The sequence below is a fragment of the Calonectris borealis genome, chromosome 5, assembly GCF_964195595.1.
Source record: "Calonectris borealis chromosome 5, bCalBor7.hap1.2, whole genome shotgun sequence".
In the NCBI taxonomy this organism is placed as follows: Eukaryota; Metazoa; Chordata; class Aves; order Procellariiformes; family Procellariidae; genus Calonectris; species Calonectris borealis.
In genome coordinates, this window is record NC_134316.1 from 25530199 (window position 1) to 25544641 (window position 14443).

The 14443-nt window shown below is 49.4% G+C and overlaps 1 protein-coding gene across 1 annotated transcript; it reads left to right on the top strand.

Annotated features, from left to right (window-relative positions):
• The first annotated feature begins 3531 nt into the window (after positions 1 to 3531).
• On the top strand, positions 3532 to 8884 carry ZDHHC22 (zDHHC palmitoyltransferase 22). Its single transcript, XM_075152497.1, has 2 exons — positions 3532 to 4093; positions 8368 to 8884. Exons 1-2 carry the CDS (start codon positions 3532 to 3534, stop codon positions 8631 to 8633), a joined length of 828 nt encoding a protein of 275 aa, XP_075008598.1. The 3' UTR covers positions 8634 to 8884.
• The last annotated feature ends 5559 nt before the right edge of the window (positions 8885 to 14443 follow it).

Here is a 14443-nt window from a genome sequence, read left to right on the forward strand (position 1 = left end):
TTCCTGCAGTAAATACTGTTACTTTTTAATGCTTGCTCCAAATTAACTACTGTTCTCATTATTCACTTAGTCCCTGTGCTAATCTCCTTATTTACCCATCTCTCTCTTATGTACACATGCACGTGCATAGGCAAATTCATCCCCAGACAACTTTTCCCCCATCCTGCCAACAGCTCATCATACCAACACAACAGTGCTGAAAGAGGAATTTTTTTTACTATATTCTAAAATATGAAGCCAGTATTTTGACAGTGACAAGTCAAAGCATCAATTTGCAGGAGCATTTTAATGAGAATGAGGGGAATAATATGCTTCACCATTCTTCCATTCCAGTGGAAAACAGGTTTTCCCTTTTTCCTTCCCTTCCCTTCCCTTCCCTTCCCTTCCCTTCCCTTCCCTTCCCTTCCCTTCCCTTCCCTTCCCTTCCCTTCCCTTCCCTTCCCTTCCCCCTTCCCTTCCCTTCCCTTCCCTTCCCTTCCCCCTTCCCTTCCCTTCCCTTCCCTTCCCTTCCCTTCCCTTCCCTTCCCTTCCCCCCTCCCTCCCTTCTTTCCTTCCTTCCTTCCTTCCTCCCTCACTCCCTCCCTCCCTTCCTTCCTTCCCCTTTGACCACAGCTTATGATGCTCCCTATGCAGGCAGATTAATGTCTTTCATGAGATGCAGTCCCTTCAGTCTAGGAGTATTTCATGACATGAAAACGTTTCTTTGTAATTTTTTTTTTATTATTTTGATGTAAGCTGTTAAAATATGGAGAAAACACTGTCTGATTATTTAAAAATAAAATCCAGGCTGGGTCACATACCTCTATTGCAAGGCTCAGTCTACTTTAAATTGATGAGTTGAGGGAATATTGGAGGATTTTTATTCTAGTAGTCGTGACAGGAGAATGAGGGAGGTGGGAGTGAAAGCTTGATCAGTTCTGAGCAGCTTTCCCTCCAGTTCTGCCGAAGGTGTCTCTTAGTTGTTCGTCACTGCAGCTCCAGTGCCTACAGGCTTGGTTTGCACTTGCTTTTATTATTGCCACTGTTTTTCTCAGAAATGTTGAATCATGAAAGTTAGCTGGGAGAAAAAGTTATTTCTGATAAAGAACCCTTGAACACTCGGTTGCTGTCACCACCCTCCTGCACGCTAGTGCATGTGCAGGAGACAGACACAGCCACTCTCTCCTCCAGGCCTCTCCATGGAAGCTGAGACATGAAACACACTTTAATTTTGCTCTGTACCTTCAGGCAAAGGGAGAGTCTCTCTTGGAGAAGCAGAGTCTGTCACTGGCTGTGCTGAGGGGTTGACCAGTAAGCCTAGGACCTAAGATTAGGTTAAACCCATCTTTCTTTAACTTGTGACCAGCACAGAGTTTGTCTCCAGGGGCAAAGCTGCAGCCAGCAGCCCTCTTCTCTCCCCTTCTCCTGTCACGGGTGGCTCGTCTGTGGAGGGAGACAGGGATGCTTTTCATCAGAGCTGGGAGGGTGCAGCACGTAGGTGTGTAGGAGAGCAAGCGGCTGTGCACAGCGCCTATGTAGACAGTATAAGGGCTGCGTGGGTGTGCAGAGGGGGGTGAGGGTGTGCAGCTGTCATAGGGCAAATACATGTCTGCAAAGCTTCTACCAGCATGTCATACAGCCCGGGCACCACCTGCCCAGCTCAAAGCCTTTCCTAGCTACCTGCTGCTGTGCAAAGGTGCCCTGCAAACCCAGGGAGGCTTTGAAGCTGCTGTGCAAAGGTGCCCTGCAAACCCAGGGAGGCTTTGAACCTGCAGAGACTCTCCTCCAAATTTCCCCTTGTCTCAGATGCTGGTTCCAACAGGGGCAGCTTTGGGGCAGCAGGGAGACATGCTGAAGCCTCACCTTGCCTCCCTCACCCACATTGCGGGAAGGAAGGACGCTCTGCGGGCTGGAGCAGGCAGGACGTCCCTTCCCACCCCGCTGCTTTTCCCGTGGGACTTGTCAGGACCTCAGAGCCGCAAGCACACCCTTCTCCTCCCCAGGGCCCCGGGTAGTGCTCGGAGGGAGGCGGAGGGACCCGCAGGAGGTGCGGGTGGTGCTGAATGGACAGCTCCGGGGCTGTCGGGCCGGGGCAGGGCCGGGGTAGGGACAGGGAGCGGGACAGGGTCCGGGACACGGGCCGGGACAGGGGCAGGGACAGGGGCAGGGACAGGGGCAGGGGCAGAGGCAGAGGCAGGGACAGGGGCCGGGACAGGGGCCGGGACAGGGGCAGGAACAGGGGCAGGGGCAGAGGCCGGGGCAGGGGCAGGGACAGGGACAGGGACAGAGGCAGGGGCAGGGACACAGGCAGGGCCGGGGCAGGGACGGGGACAGGGGCAGGGACAGGGCCGGGGTAGGGGCAGGGGCAGGGCCGGGGCAGGGACAGGGGCAGGGGCAGAGACAGGGACACGGGCAGGGACAGAGGCAGGGACAGGGGCAGGGACAAGGCCGAACCGAGCGGGACAGGAAAAGGGCAGGAGGGGAGAGGGAGGGCAGACGCCGGGCTGTGCTCCGACTCAGCTGCCGTGGGGGTCTCGGCACGGCCGGGGGCGGCCGCCGCGCCGGGGCGGCTCCGCCGGCGCCAGACACGCCGGTACCGGGCGGCACCCCGCCGCGCCTGGGGACAAGGGGACTGCAAGGTGGCGGCGTGCAGCCCCCAGCGCCGCGGGGCCGCCGAGGCTCCGCAGACACCGCGGCGCTGGGGAGCCCTGGGGCTGCCGGCGAGGGGGTGCGAGGGGTGCCGGGGCACCCACACTGCCACCCAGCTAGCTCCTCGCTGCGTTTGGTCCCCCGGGCTTTCCTGTGCCCTAGCAATGCAGGCTGAGCCCCTGGGTCGGGGGGGCTGGGGGGGCCTGCCCGGCGGGCGGGGATGCACCGTGCCCGGCCGGAGCCCCGGCTGCGGCTGCGGGGCCGCCCCGGCTCGGTAGCCCGGCGCCGCAGGTTGCATCCGGACAGCACTTGACCAGCTGTTTTGTGCATTTTCTTATTTCGTGCAGAGCAGGGCAGCGGCCATAGAGGTAATCTGTAGATCCGTGGCTTTAAAGGATAAATTAGAGCATTGGATTTGATCCGTATTGCAGTGGATTAGAGCAACCTCTCCCCCCTCCCCTTCTCCTCCCCCCCCGCTTTCAATTCACTCCCCCCTCCTCCAGCACCACCTTTTTTCCTCTCATGCAATACCAAAACTGACCCTGCCTGGCAGAGGGACTCTGCTAGGCGAGCAGAGCGGTGCCCGCATCGCCGGCACACCGCGGGACCCGGCTCTCCCCTGCAGCCTCCGCAGCCCCTCCGGGTCATCGCTGCTGCAAGTTCCCCGGAGGCAGGCGCCGGGGCCGGGGTGCCTCCTCCGGGCGCCGGGGAGCGCCCACGGGCTGTCCCTTTGCCCCGGCCCGGCCGGGGCCGTGGGGCGGCGGCGAGAGAGAGCGGCCCCCGGAGGGCATTTCCCGGAGGCAGCGGGGCCGGGACCCGGCAGGAAATGGAAGAATGAAGTGTGCAGCCGGAGCGGTGATGTTCCTTCTCTCCTTGCTTTCCCCTGCAGGAACGTAATCCGCAATGCTAGTTCTCAGGTTGCTCAATGTTGTCGCTCCAGCCTACTTCTTGTGCATCTCCCTAGTGACCTTCGTCCTCCAGATCTTTCTCTTCATCCCCAGCATGTTCAGAGACCCTTCCACCACCCCACTTTTCTCTCCTGCTCTGCTGCATGGGGCCCTCTTCCTCTTCCTCTCAGCTAATGCCCTGGGCAACTACGTCCTTGTGATCCAGAGCTCCCCCGAGGACTTGGGCAAGGGCTTAAACTTGGGTGAAGGAGCCGAAGTGGTGGCCGACTGGCTGGATGGAAGCAGGTCCCCTGGCTCAGCCTTGGCCAGCACTCACTTCTGTAGACTGTGTGCCAGAGTCACCCAGAGGCATGACCACCACTGTTTCTTCACAGGGAACTGCATTGGGAGCAGAAACATGCGAAACTTCATCATGTTCTGCCTCTATACCTCCCTGGCTTGCCTTGACTCCCTGGTGGCAGGCATGGCTTACATTTCTGCTGCACTCTCCATGTCCTTTGCGAACCCGCTGGCCTTCCTCACTCTTCTGCCTCACTCCATCAGCCAGTTCTTCTCAGGTAAGGATTCTTTCCTCGGAGATGAGGAGCGTCTTCCTCCCCCAGGGCTCCCGGGCTGGGGGGGGACGTGATCTTCCTCGGATAGCTGTGTGTGGGGAGCGGTGGTGGGGAAATAGGCAAAAGAGACAATTGGCTGTGTTTAACAAAGCCCTGTTTAGAGGCTAGAGACAGCCTTTGCAAAGGACTTCGCGTCACCTGAAGTAGAGGCTGGGACCCACTCCCGGTTACAGCCACAGCCCTATTCCTAATGCATTAGGCTCTGGAAAACGCCCCATAACCAGCTTGCTGGTGATAGAATAGAGCTATCTGTTGTGCAGGGAGTGTGTTACAATTAGACGGAGGAGAGGGATTTCACTCATTGTACTGCAGGTGAGGGGGATCTTTTGCCTGTCCTACAGGCAGAGGTGGGGGGTCTGTAGGTATTTGTATCCTACAAGTCTGCAGGTTCCCCATATCCCAGCGGAGATATTCTCATTCTCTTCACCCAGGTCCACTCACCCCCTCCACTGTCACTCACCTCCTGCCTCCTGGCAGCACAAACTCACTGAGATCGTGCCATCCTTCCAGCGCAGGAGAATTGGGGTTCAGGCAACAGAAATGAAGAAAGGAGTTAATCTGACATGATTAACCACCTCTCTTGTGACCCCAGTCTGGGACACAAGTCCACAGAGAACCAGGGGAAATTCTCTGTGCCTGCTCTTTGCAAGAGCTCCACACCAAAAGCAAGTATCTCTTTCTCCTTGTCACCATCCTTTACCTTTTCTTCTGCTTCTCCCCCTTTCCCCTCTCTCCCTGCCTTTCCATAAATCTCCACAACCCTTCCCCTTCCCCCTCCTGATTCTGCTCCCATAACTCTTCCTCTGCTCTTCCAGCCTTGCCTCTTCACCTTTCAACATGCCCTCAAACTCTCCAACCTCAACCCTTTCTCTGTCCAAACCCAAGAGCTAGATAAAACCCGGTGTCAGAGAAGGGACTATGCAGACAGCCTGAACTGTTACGCTGCCCTGAAAGCAACTGCAGAAAAATGCCATTTCCCCCCCCCATGCAGCTCATGCCTCGCACACTTAGATCAGCTTTCGTTAGACTAAAATATCCCATATATTTTAGCTTTGCAGATTCAGCCGAGCTCAGTAAGAAAGGGCCGGAGTCTGTTTTGGCTGGTTCACCGTCACCAGAAGTGTTGATTATGATCTGAGCGTGGAGTCTCCGCTGCTGGGGATACAGGTGCCAGAGAGGCCCCAGCTTGCTTTTCGGATTCCAGGCTGGGTTTGCAGGATTGCCATCTGAAAACAAACAGATATCTCTCCACTTGGCAAATTAGCGGATTTGTCATGGTAATCACTGAGAGACAATGAACATGAAATCCTGCCATGACATTTTTATGGAGTCATTCTTCCAAGTAGAAGAATTTTTGTTGCACGAGCTTCACCAGCATTAAAAGCACTGGGAATTATTTTCCCCTGTGCCTGAGCTCTGCTCAGCACAGCAGCCTGGCAGGGGGAGCAGGGATGTGGGAGGAGATTATCAAGGAATTTGTTCTCTCTCTCTGTCTCTGTGGGCTCATCTGCACTGAGCTGGGCCCTGGCATATGTTTGAAGAGCCACTGAAGTACCACAGCTCTGGTGTCAGCAACTGCAGTGCCAAAGAGAGCACGTGGGCAGTGTTTGAGTGGGACACAACAGGGCTGGGTGCAGCACTGGGACCTGGGAGCCAGAACACCCTCGAGAAGCAGCAGCTCCCCGCAGCTCCCAGCGAACCTCTAGCTCGGCCGGGATGAGAACTGCTGCCTCACACAGCAATATATGGGTGTGTGGTGTCTTGGTTGCTTGGGAGGAAGGGCCTGCTGGGTTTCTACCAGGACATTTAACCTCCAGTTCAGGAAAGAAAAACACAGCCTGGAATAGTTACCTGGAAGGGTTGTCCACCCAATATTTTTCAGCTAACATAACTGTTAGTTAAGGGTTGTTGTAGGATCCAAACAGCATTGCTACAGCAGGGAAAAAATTTTACCTTTCTTCTTCTCCAGCATGCCCTCTGCACTGGAGGAGGAGTAAAGGAGGATGAAGGGGGAATCTGCTGGTCTTATGGCAACTGAGCGTTCCCTGCTTTCATGCTAGGAAAATTTTCAGTTGGCTTGTTCTGCCCAGACTGTGCTCCGGCATGGATTTCAGGATCTGACCCAGAGTCTATAATTTCAGCCTGTGATTCAGCTTTTCTGGCATAGATAATGTATGGCAATAATCTTGAGATCACACCGGGTCAGTTGGAGCAAAAGTGAATCTGAGACTAAAATGGACTGTGGTGATGAGATACAAATGGAGAGTACTTTTGTAAACACAGGTCAGATTGGATCCACAAAAGAAATTATAGAAAATGCTTTATGTAGGTAACCTGAAGAAAAGGTTAAAAAAATCATGTTTCTGGAAAGCACGGCTCAGAGACGCTTAATATTTGGAAGGGGAAATAAGGGTAACTACTTTCTTGACGGTGAATTTCAGCAGCTCATAGAAATAAAGCTTACAGCCGCCTTGCAAAGGCTCTAAAGAAAATAGCTGTCTTTCTCCATATCCCACCTGAATATCAGCTGTAGGAAAAAACAAGTGTCTGTCAGGCTCTGGTCCAGCAAAAGAGGGGCAGAGAAGCCCATATCTGGCTCTGGGCTTCCTACCTGATAGATTAACTTATTCTGACAGAATTAGTATGAGGATTTATCATTGTCCTAAGGGGCTTGTTCTTCCCTTGCTGTATTGCATATAAAGCCCACTGAGCTGAATGGGATCTAATGAGAAGGGAAAGATGACATTGCATTTAGGAAGAAAACTGAATGACTCCTTGCCGTTTTCAAGTGAGGACAATCTCTGAAAGCTTGAGGCTGTAGTCAGTGTCCTTACAAATCATCCTCAGAGGGGCTTGCTGGCTGAGCCCACAGCTTGACGTGATTGTCACGGGCCAGCCCCAATCTCTCACTTAGAGCACTGCCAGGTGAAGAAGCTGGGATTCACAGATTGCAAAACCAGATGACACCATCTAATCCATCCTTCTGTATAAGAGAAGCAAGAGACGCTTCTCCAGCCACCCTTGTATTGAACTTAAAACCTGAAGCAGCCACGTACTTGTTTTAGGCAGCACACCTCTACTGTCCATGCAATCCCTGCTCCGGCAGGATTGCTTTTGCAGGGCCTTAGAGCGACCAGAGCTTTCACCTGCCCGAGTCTGCCTGCCTGAGGGTCTTCCAGAGGGACGGGAGCATGTGAGAGCTTTTCCATTTTTAAACCTCACAGGAACCAGTGAGAGGATAACAGCTGTTTATACCAGTACTGACACACATTTAATTTTCTTTGTGTGCCTGTGTGTAAATATGTGTGTTTAATAATATACCAATATACACAAAATATGTGTGTACACATTCTTATGCACACACAGAGAGTATTATTTTAACGGGTTTAGACCTGCCTACGCACTGAAAGGTCGTTCAGTGATACCTGCTATTATACTAATATTTTCCAGAAGGAGTTCTAAAATCATTGTAGAGGAAAGGGCCCACAGAATATTTTTATTTAAATATATTCAGCATAAATATATACTACAAAAACTGTTGACTTAGGAGCTTCAGACCTACAAAGTATTTTGAGTATTCTAGCAGTAGCTTTAAAAAAGGAATTTACGTTGTATTTTGAAAAGTTTTCTGTTTCTGTTTTTTGCATTCATATGAAAACTGCCTTTTCCCGATGCTAGGAAAGTCATTACTGATTTATTTTTCTTTTTTAATGTTTTTCTTAATATATATATATGTGTATATATATATATAGTGATGAGAGGGAGAAAGAAAGGCTTCTGGAAGCATCTACATGCTGTAGGACATACATCTTTTTTCAAAATTAACCTAGAAATCTTAGATTCACTGTGATGAGCAGGTAGATCCTTAAATAAATTAACCATTCTTCAAAATAGTGCTGAAGTCTTACAGACATGTTTAACTTCTGGCTGAATTTGCCCCTGTAATCTAGATCCTCACATTAACAGCAAAGGGAGAAGTGTACAGGGACCATTATCATTTTAGTATTTCCCCAGCAGTGTCCATTGCATCAGACGCTACAAAGGAAACAATTTTATATAGTTAGGGCAACCAGCCTGTCTTGCTCCTAACTCCCCACGTGTGGCCAGAGAATATAGGCAGCTCCTTGGTTCGCCGGGCTGAGTGTTACGCTGGCATGTGAGGTGTGTCTAAAATCTTTCTTTTATTGTCCTCCCTTCCCCCGACTCTTCGCCTGCAGGAGCTCTCCTTAGCTCTGAGATGTTTGTCATCCTCATGCTCTACCTCTGGCTTGGGATCGGACTGGCCTGCGCTGGCTTCTGCTGCCACCAGATGCTGCTGATCCTGCGTGGGCAGACGCGGTACCAGGTGCGGAAAGGGGTGGTGGTAAGAGCCCGGCCCTGGAGGGAGAACCTGCAAGAGGTCTTTGGCAAGAGGTGGCTGCTAGGACTTCTCATTCCTGTGCTGAACGTGGGAAGTGACTATCATAGGCAGAAAGAGAAATAAAATCACTGGGTATGTGTGTGCATCCCATGCACACAACACCTCCCCTGTTCTCTCCCACTGTCTCCTGGATCACTAAGAGCTGGGCTACTCCATCTCTCGGGATTGCAGCCTCTGTGGGAGGAAAGGACTGGCTATCAAACAGAAAATTTAGCATATTAACAAGGAGATCACAAACCATGTAGATGAAGAGATACTGCAGCTTAGTAGTCACATCACTGCACCTGTGTACGTGGCAACAGTCTTTGAACTAACAGAAAAATTAGTCAGACCCTCCTGTGGCTTCCTACCTGACTCCTCCAGCCCCCAGCCCCATTAGCTACCCTACACAGTCCCTAACGAACCGTAGCAGGAGCTTTCAGAGAGCCTGGGCTGTTGTGGTAGACTGCAAAAACGGTGTCTGTTCCTTGGGAGGGTTTTGCAGGGTGCCTTTTTGGCTCTTATATACTTGAGGTAACTTCACAGTACTGAGAAGCCTTTAATGACAGAACTACGATGCAGCCCTAGGAGCAGGCTATGCACATGGCTAATGTGGCAGGTAAACCTTCTCTCCACAGGCTAGAAAATCAGGAAGAAAAAAAAGAGAAATTCAGAATTTCTCATTTCTGTTCTTGATCTGCTCCCTATGCAATGATATGTCAGGACTGTAGCGCTGTTACTTATTTTTAGCAGTCCTTTGCCCAATGACACAGTCCAGGCAAAGCTGCCCTTCTGACAGGGAGCAGAAAGCAGATAAATCATGATCAGACGGAGGCACAAGGAGAGGAAACCGCAGAGGTGAATGAAAAGGCCGTGTTTGAGAAGCTGTGTGATGCAGCAGGCTATGCGCGCCTGTGAGAGAGAGGGGGAAGTGTGGACACACAGCGAGCTGTCAGGAGGGTGCCAAGAGCCCTGCTGATGTGTCTGAGCCCTGATGCATCACCCTCTCGCAGGGGGCACCTGCACCATTAGTGCTGTGAAGAGTTCAAAATCCCAGAAGACAGGGAGGTTTTCCAGCCAGTCAGGACGCTTCACTTTGCACTAAGACAAACAAAAAAATGTTTACCTCGGACATGCCTGCCACACCATATTTATAGGCTCTCCAGGGCAATTCCCTCTCGCATTGCTGCAGAGGGGTAAATTCATCCATGTTATAACTCCATTAAGGAGGTTAATGGAATTACTACAGGGATTAATCAGCCTAATGTGTTAGTTGTTTTCTAGCTGCAGCAACAGCCCACGAGATCAGTGCTGAGATCCTATGCTAATAGGTGCCTTAAGAAAGGATACCATGACATCTCTACCAGGATCATACCGCTGGATTCCCCAGCAGCTGCAACAAGAAGCCTCCGTTTTGGCAAACTGCATCAGCTTACGCGGGTTGGATAGGAATCCATTGCCTCTCTTTAATAGACTGGGGATTATGCTGACAAGCCGTGAAAAATGTCATTTCTTCCTCAGAAATGCTCTCGGTGCATCCCAGGTAGGGGAACGCACTTGCTTTCATCCTTGCGTTTGTCATGAACCAGAACAGAGGCACTCATTCCTACAGGCTTTGTAACTGTCCTTCACTGCTTCACACTTGTATACACATTTGGATCAATAACAAACAAAGTCTATTGTGATGAGCAGAGTAACCATGAAAATATACTGGAAAAACCCTTAGCTGGATAATTAAAACATGTAGGATATATGTCCTTCCACACTATGTGTGTACGCATGAAGGCACCTGTGTTTCCATGTGTAATACGCTGTATTTTCACTAACAGTGTACAATAAAAAGTGTTCTGATTTTTTACATGAGCTGTATTGTGCTTTTTGACAGTTCATTAGCTGTCTCTGTACATTTGCTACAGTATACATACAGATATGTTGAAGGAAAAAGTTAGGATTTTTTTCTTGGCTTTGCCGATAATTCATCATATGATTTTGGACAAGTCCTTTCACCCTTCCTACTTTAATGTAATGACCAATCTAAAAATGCATCTAATAATCAACTGGCAGACCCATTCTAATTTCTATTTATAAATTACACTATCAACCTCAACTGAAAGCTACAGGAAAATTAAGCTATTATCATCACCCACAAACAGCATCTCGACATAAATTATTCCTTACTGGTACAATGGCATCAAGGTGAGCAGACAGTCACCTTGTCGCTGGAACGAGAGCCAGTGCCTCGTGCCATACACCTCCCCTTGGAAGGATTCCCAGGATTATTCTTATTCCACAGACCGGTTGATCCAACTTCTTTTTCATATATTTCTAAAGGCAACAGGCTCCCAACATTTCAGTCAGCAGCTTCCTCATGTCAGCAGAAATTATGGTTTGACACCCTCACCCCTTCCTTTTGGCATTTGATTGACACTGCAGTCTCGGGCAGCTCGTAGCACTCAGCGCCTGCTGCCACACCGCCTCAGGCTGGAAGCTCTTTGGGGCTGCACGCTGAGAAGGGCACAACCAACTCAGAGTTTCGGTGGGCCACTCTGCAAGGACAGCCCCCACGCAGCACAACAGGATTAGCTGCCCATGAAGCTTGTTGCCTCTTCACACCAGGGTTGGATCACGCCCAGCCCCTGCGTCAGGGTCACAGCTGTCTGCCCTCACCACAAAGTCTCGGTCCTTGGTGAAGCACAGAGAGATCCCAGTTTGAGTAACTGCAGCATGGTTCCCCACAATTATTCTTTCTGTCAGACACCTGTGTTCCTGGCTGCATCGCCATTTTATGCAGCTAAACAGTTCCTTTGCAGCAAACTAGTGGATTTCAGCAGTAGTGGTGGGACTTTCAGATGTATACAGCCTTTACAGTTCCTCTGGGATAAAAGGAGCTATAAAAATGTAACATTAGACTATCCTTGTATATGGGCTTATTTCTCTGCTCGTTCCCAAGTGTGTGGATTGCCCTGTTGGGGTAGAGTAGAGGTTCTGCAGGAACTCTCAACAGAGTTGAGAGTAGTTCTTTAAATATCCAGCTGCCCTGACATCCCTTCCTTGTCATACCTGTGCATCCACTTACAGAAATCCTTGGCAAGAAAATGTAACAGGGCTCAACAACTATGAAGAGAACCTTTGCTCTTAGCTATAATTTAGTAAATGAAGGCTGAGCTCAATGGCAATGTCACAAATTCTACATTTGTTCAATGGCTCTAAAGTTTTATAAGGATAAATAACAAAAGCTTCTCATTTTCTGTGCTTAGAGAGCCATTACTTATTATTTGCATTTTATTAAATAGCAGCTGCAATAGCAAATACATTTTGGAACATGATTTCTTGTGACAATACGTCTAAATACTTATAAAGGTTTTAAAAATAAAACACTTAGGGCTTCTCTGGCTTTGGAAAATCAGATGAGTATCATTTCTTCTCTGATAATGCTAGTGGCTGAAGTAAAAGCTCCCTGTTGCTTAAGATCTTGCACAGAAACCATAGACTTTTGCTTAGTGGTTTGTCTATTTTAAGTGTCGCTACCTTAAAAAATAATGCCACCTCTAAGGTCTCAGAAGTCTTTGCAATGTCAGTATAGAGCAAATTAGGGGATGCAACTGTGACGTAAACAGGAAGAAGTCTGTTTTTATGAATAGTAAGAATCTCATACAAAATAAGGAGTGGATGGTTTTTCTCTTCATACTACACTATTGGGCAGCCCTCAAGGCCTGCATGCAAAAGGTCTTCATTGAATATCCTTAGAGGATATAGAGTTAAAACATGAAGAGTCTCAAGTAATAAGGCACAGGGAACATATGAGAAAAGATGACGTGAAATAGCATTTCTCTTGTTTAAGAAATAGCCAACTCAAGGGAGATGATCACAGTCTAAAAATACTTGCAAGGAGACAGAATAAATGAATGAGGAGACTCATTAACTGTAAGGAGATAGCTGGAGGAGGACAGGCAGTCCCGGACTGAGAGAAAGAAAAGCCAAGGTCAGAGCTTAGGGCACCTATCTTTAAAACAGTCAGAAGAGAGCAGAGAAAGTGGCCCCAGTGAGAGCAGAAGTGATTTGACATTTGTTGGGATGATGTACTGAGAGCCATCAGGCGGTAGGAGGAATGACAACAGAATTCAAGTTATCTTCATTGATTGTGGACTCAATGGACATAAAGAAAGCCCAGACTGAAAAAACTCATTGCTAATAACTTTCTGCACAAAAAACCTCAAAGCCCTGGCAGACTCAAAAGGGTTTTTCTCTCTTGCACAGAAAATGATGTTACAAGCAGGGTAGAAGTCATAAGTAGCAACAGCAGAGTCTATATAGTTCTCGTCAAGTTATTTAAAGACAAGCCAGAACTATCATGGTTGGAGTAAAGCAATGACCTACTTGTTCAATATAAATAAATAAAGGGAGAAGGAAGTTTAAAGCATATGTGGAGTCTCTGTCCCCTGCTAGATATTTAAATCAATGGAAACATAATGTCAGACAACTTATATTAACGAACAGTAAGATGTTCTCTAATAACTACATGTCCATATGTGGGTTCTCTGCTTTTCCAGCTCTTTTCCAGAAATCCAGGGGAGTAAAGAGTCCTTGGAGATTACACCAAAAGACAGCAAATATGGACCAATTAGTGCTTCAGTCCAGTCCGTGCTTACGGTGCTGTCCAGCCAGCAGCCTTCTCTTCATTACACCAAAGAGATTTTAGCTTTGGTTGTCCTGCTGAATCTAACTGGCAAGTGATGTCAGAGCTCAGGCAGGCCAGACCCATGTCCGTTAAGGCTTTTGGAACCAGCATCTTCTAGTGTCCCCAGATGTTTACAAATAAAAATGCAAGTTCTCAAGTACTAGAGTCATACGCTGTTTGCACAGTGCCTCGTTTAACATGTTGGCAGACACCTTAATAGTAGTTCCAGAATTGCTATCAATTAAAAATAAATGGAGCATGTTGATCAGTTTACTTCAAAAGAGGCAAAGCCGTGGATGGCAATAGCAAGCTCTGCGCGTGAAAGAGAAGGCTCACCGTGTGATCAGCGGGGATGGGAAAGTTTCATTTGTCTGCTACTGGTTTTCTAAACGCTGCTGTTAATCTACCTTGATCTTGAATAGTTATCAACTTGGGTTTCTGTGATTACTGTATATCCACCAGCTTAGGGGAATCCACAGCCTCTGGCATGTTTTTCAGCTGTTTTGCTCGGTCTATCTTTACCACGAATCATTCCCAGATTCATGTTATTATCACACCTGACTGGAAAATTTCCATTAGATGTCAGGTCAGTCTTTCAGCTGCTTGTGTTGGATAAGAAGAGGTGAAGACATGAACCTATTGTATTGGGTTTGCGTGGCAAGGTTTTGGTAGCAGGGGAGCTACAGAAGTGGCTTCTGTGAGAAGCTGCTAGAAGCTTCCCCTATGTCCGATACAGCCAATGCCAGCCGGCTCCAAGACGGACCTGCTGCTGGCCAAGGCCGAGCCCATCAGCGACAGTGGTAGTGCCTCTGGGATAACGTATTTAAGGGGAAAAAGCTGCTGCACAACAGCAACTGCAGCTGGAGGGAGGAGTGAGAATATGTGAGAGCAACAACTCTGCAGACACCAAGGTCAGTGAAGAAGGAGGAGAGGAGGTGCTCCAGGCACTGGAGCAGAGATTCCCCTGCAGCCCATGGTGAAGACCATGGTGAGGCAGGCTGTCCCCTGCAGCCCATGGAGGTCCATGGTGGAGCAGATATCCACCTGCAGCCCGTGGAGGACCCCACACTGGAGCAGGTGGATGTGCCCGAAGGAGGCTGTGACCCCGTGGGAAGTCCATGCTGGAGCAGGCTCCTGGCAGCACCTCTGGCCCCGTGGGGAGAGGAGCCCACGCTGGAGCACTTTTGCTGGCAGGACTTGTGACCCCGTGGGGGAC

Bases quoted from the DNA above. Each gene is read 5' to 3' on its own strand.
- ZDHHC22 (XM_075152497.1), top strand. From the start codon at position 3,532: ATGCTAGTTCTCAGGTTGCTCAATGTTGTCGCTCCAGCCTACTTCTTG. The intron at 4,094-8,367 runs GTAAGGATTCTT...CTTCGCCTGCAG, and splicing joins CATCAGCCAGTTCTTCTCAG to GAGCTCTCCTTAGCTCTGAG.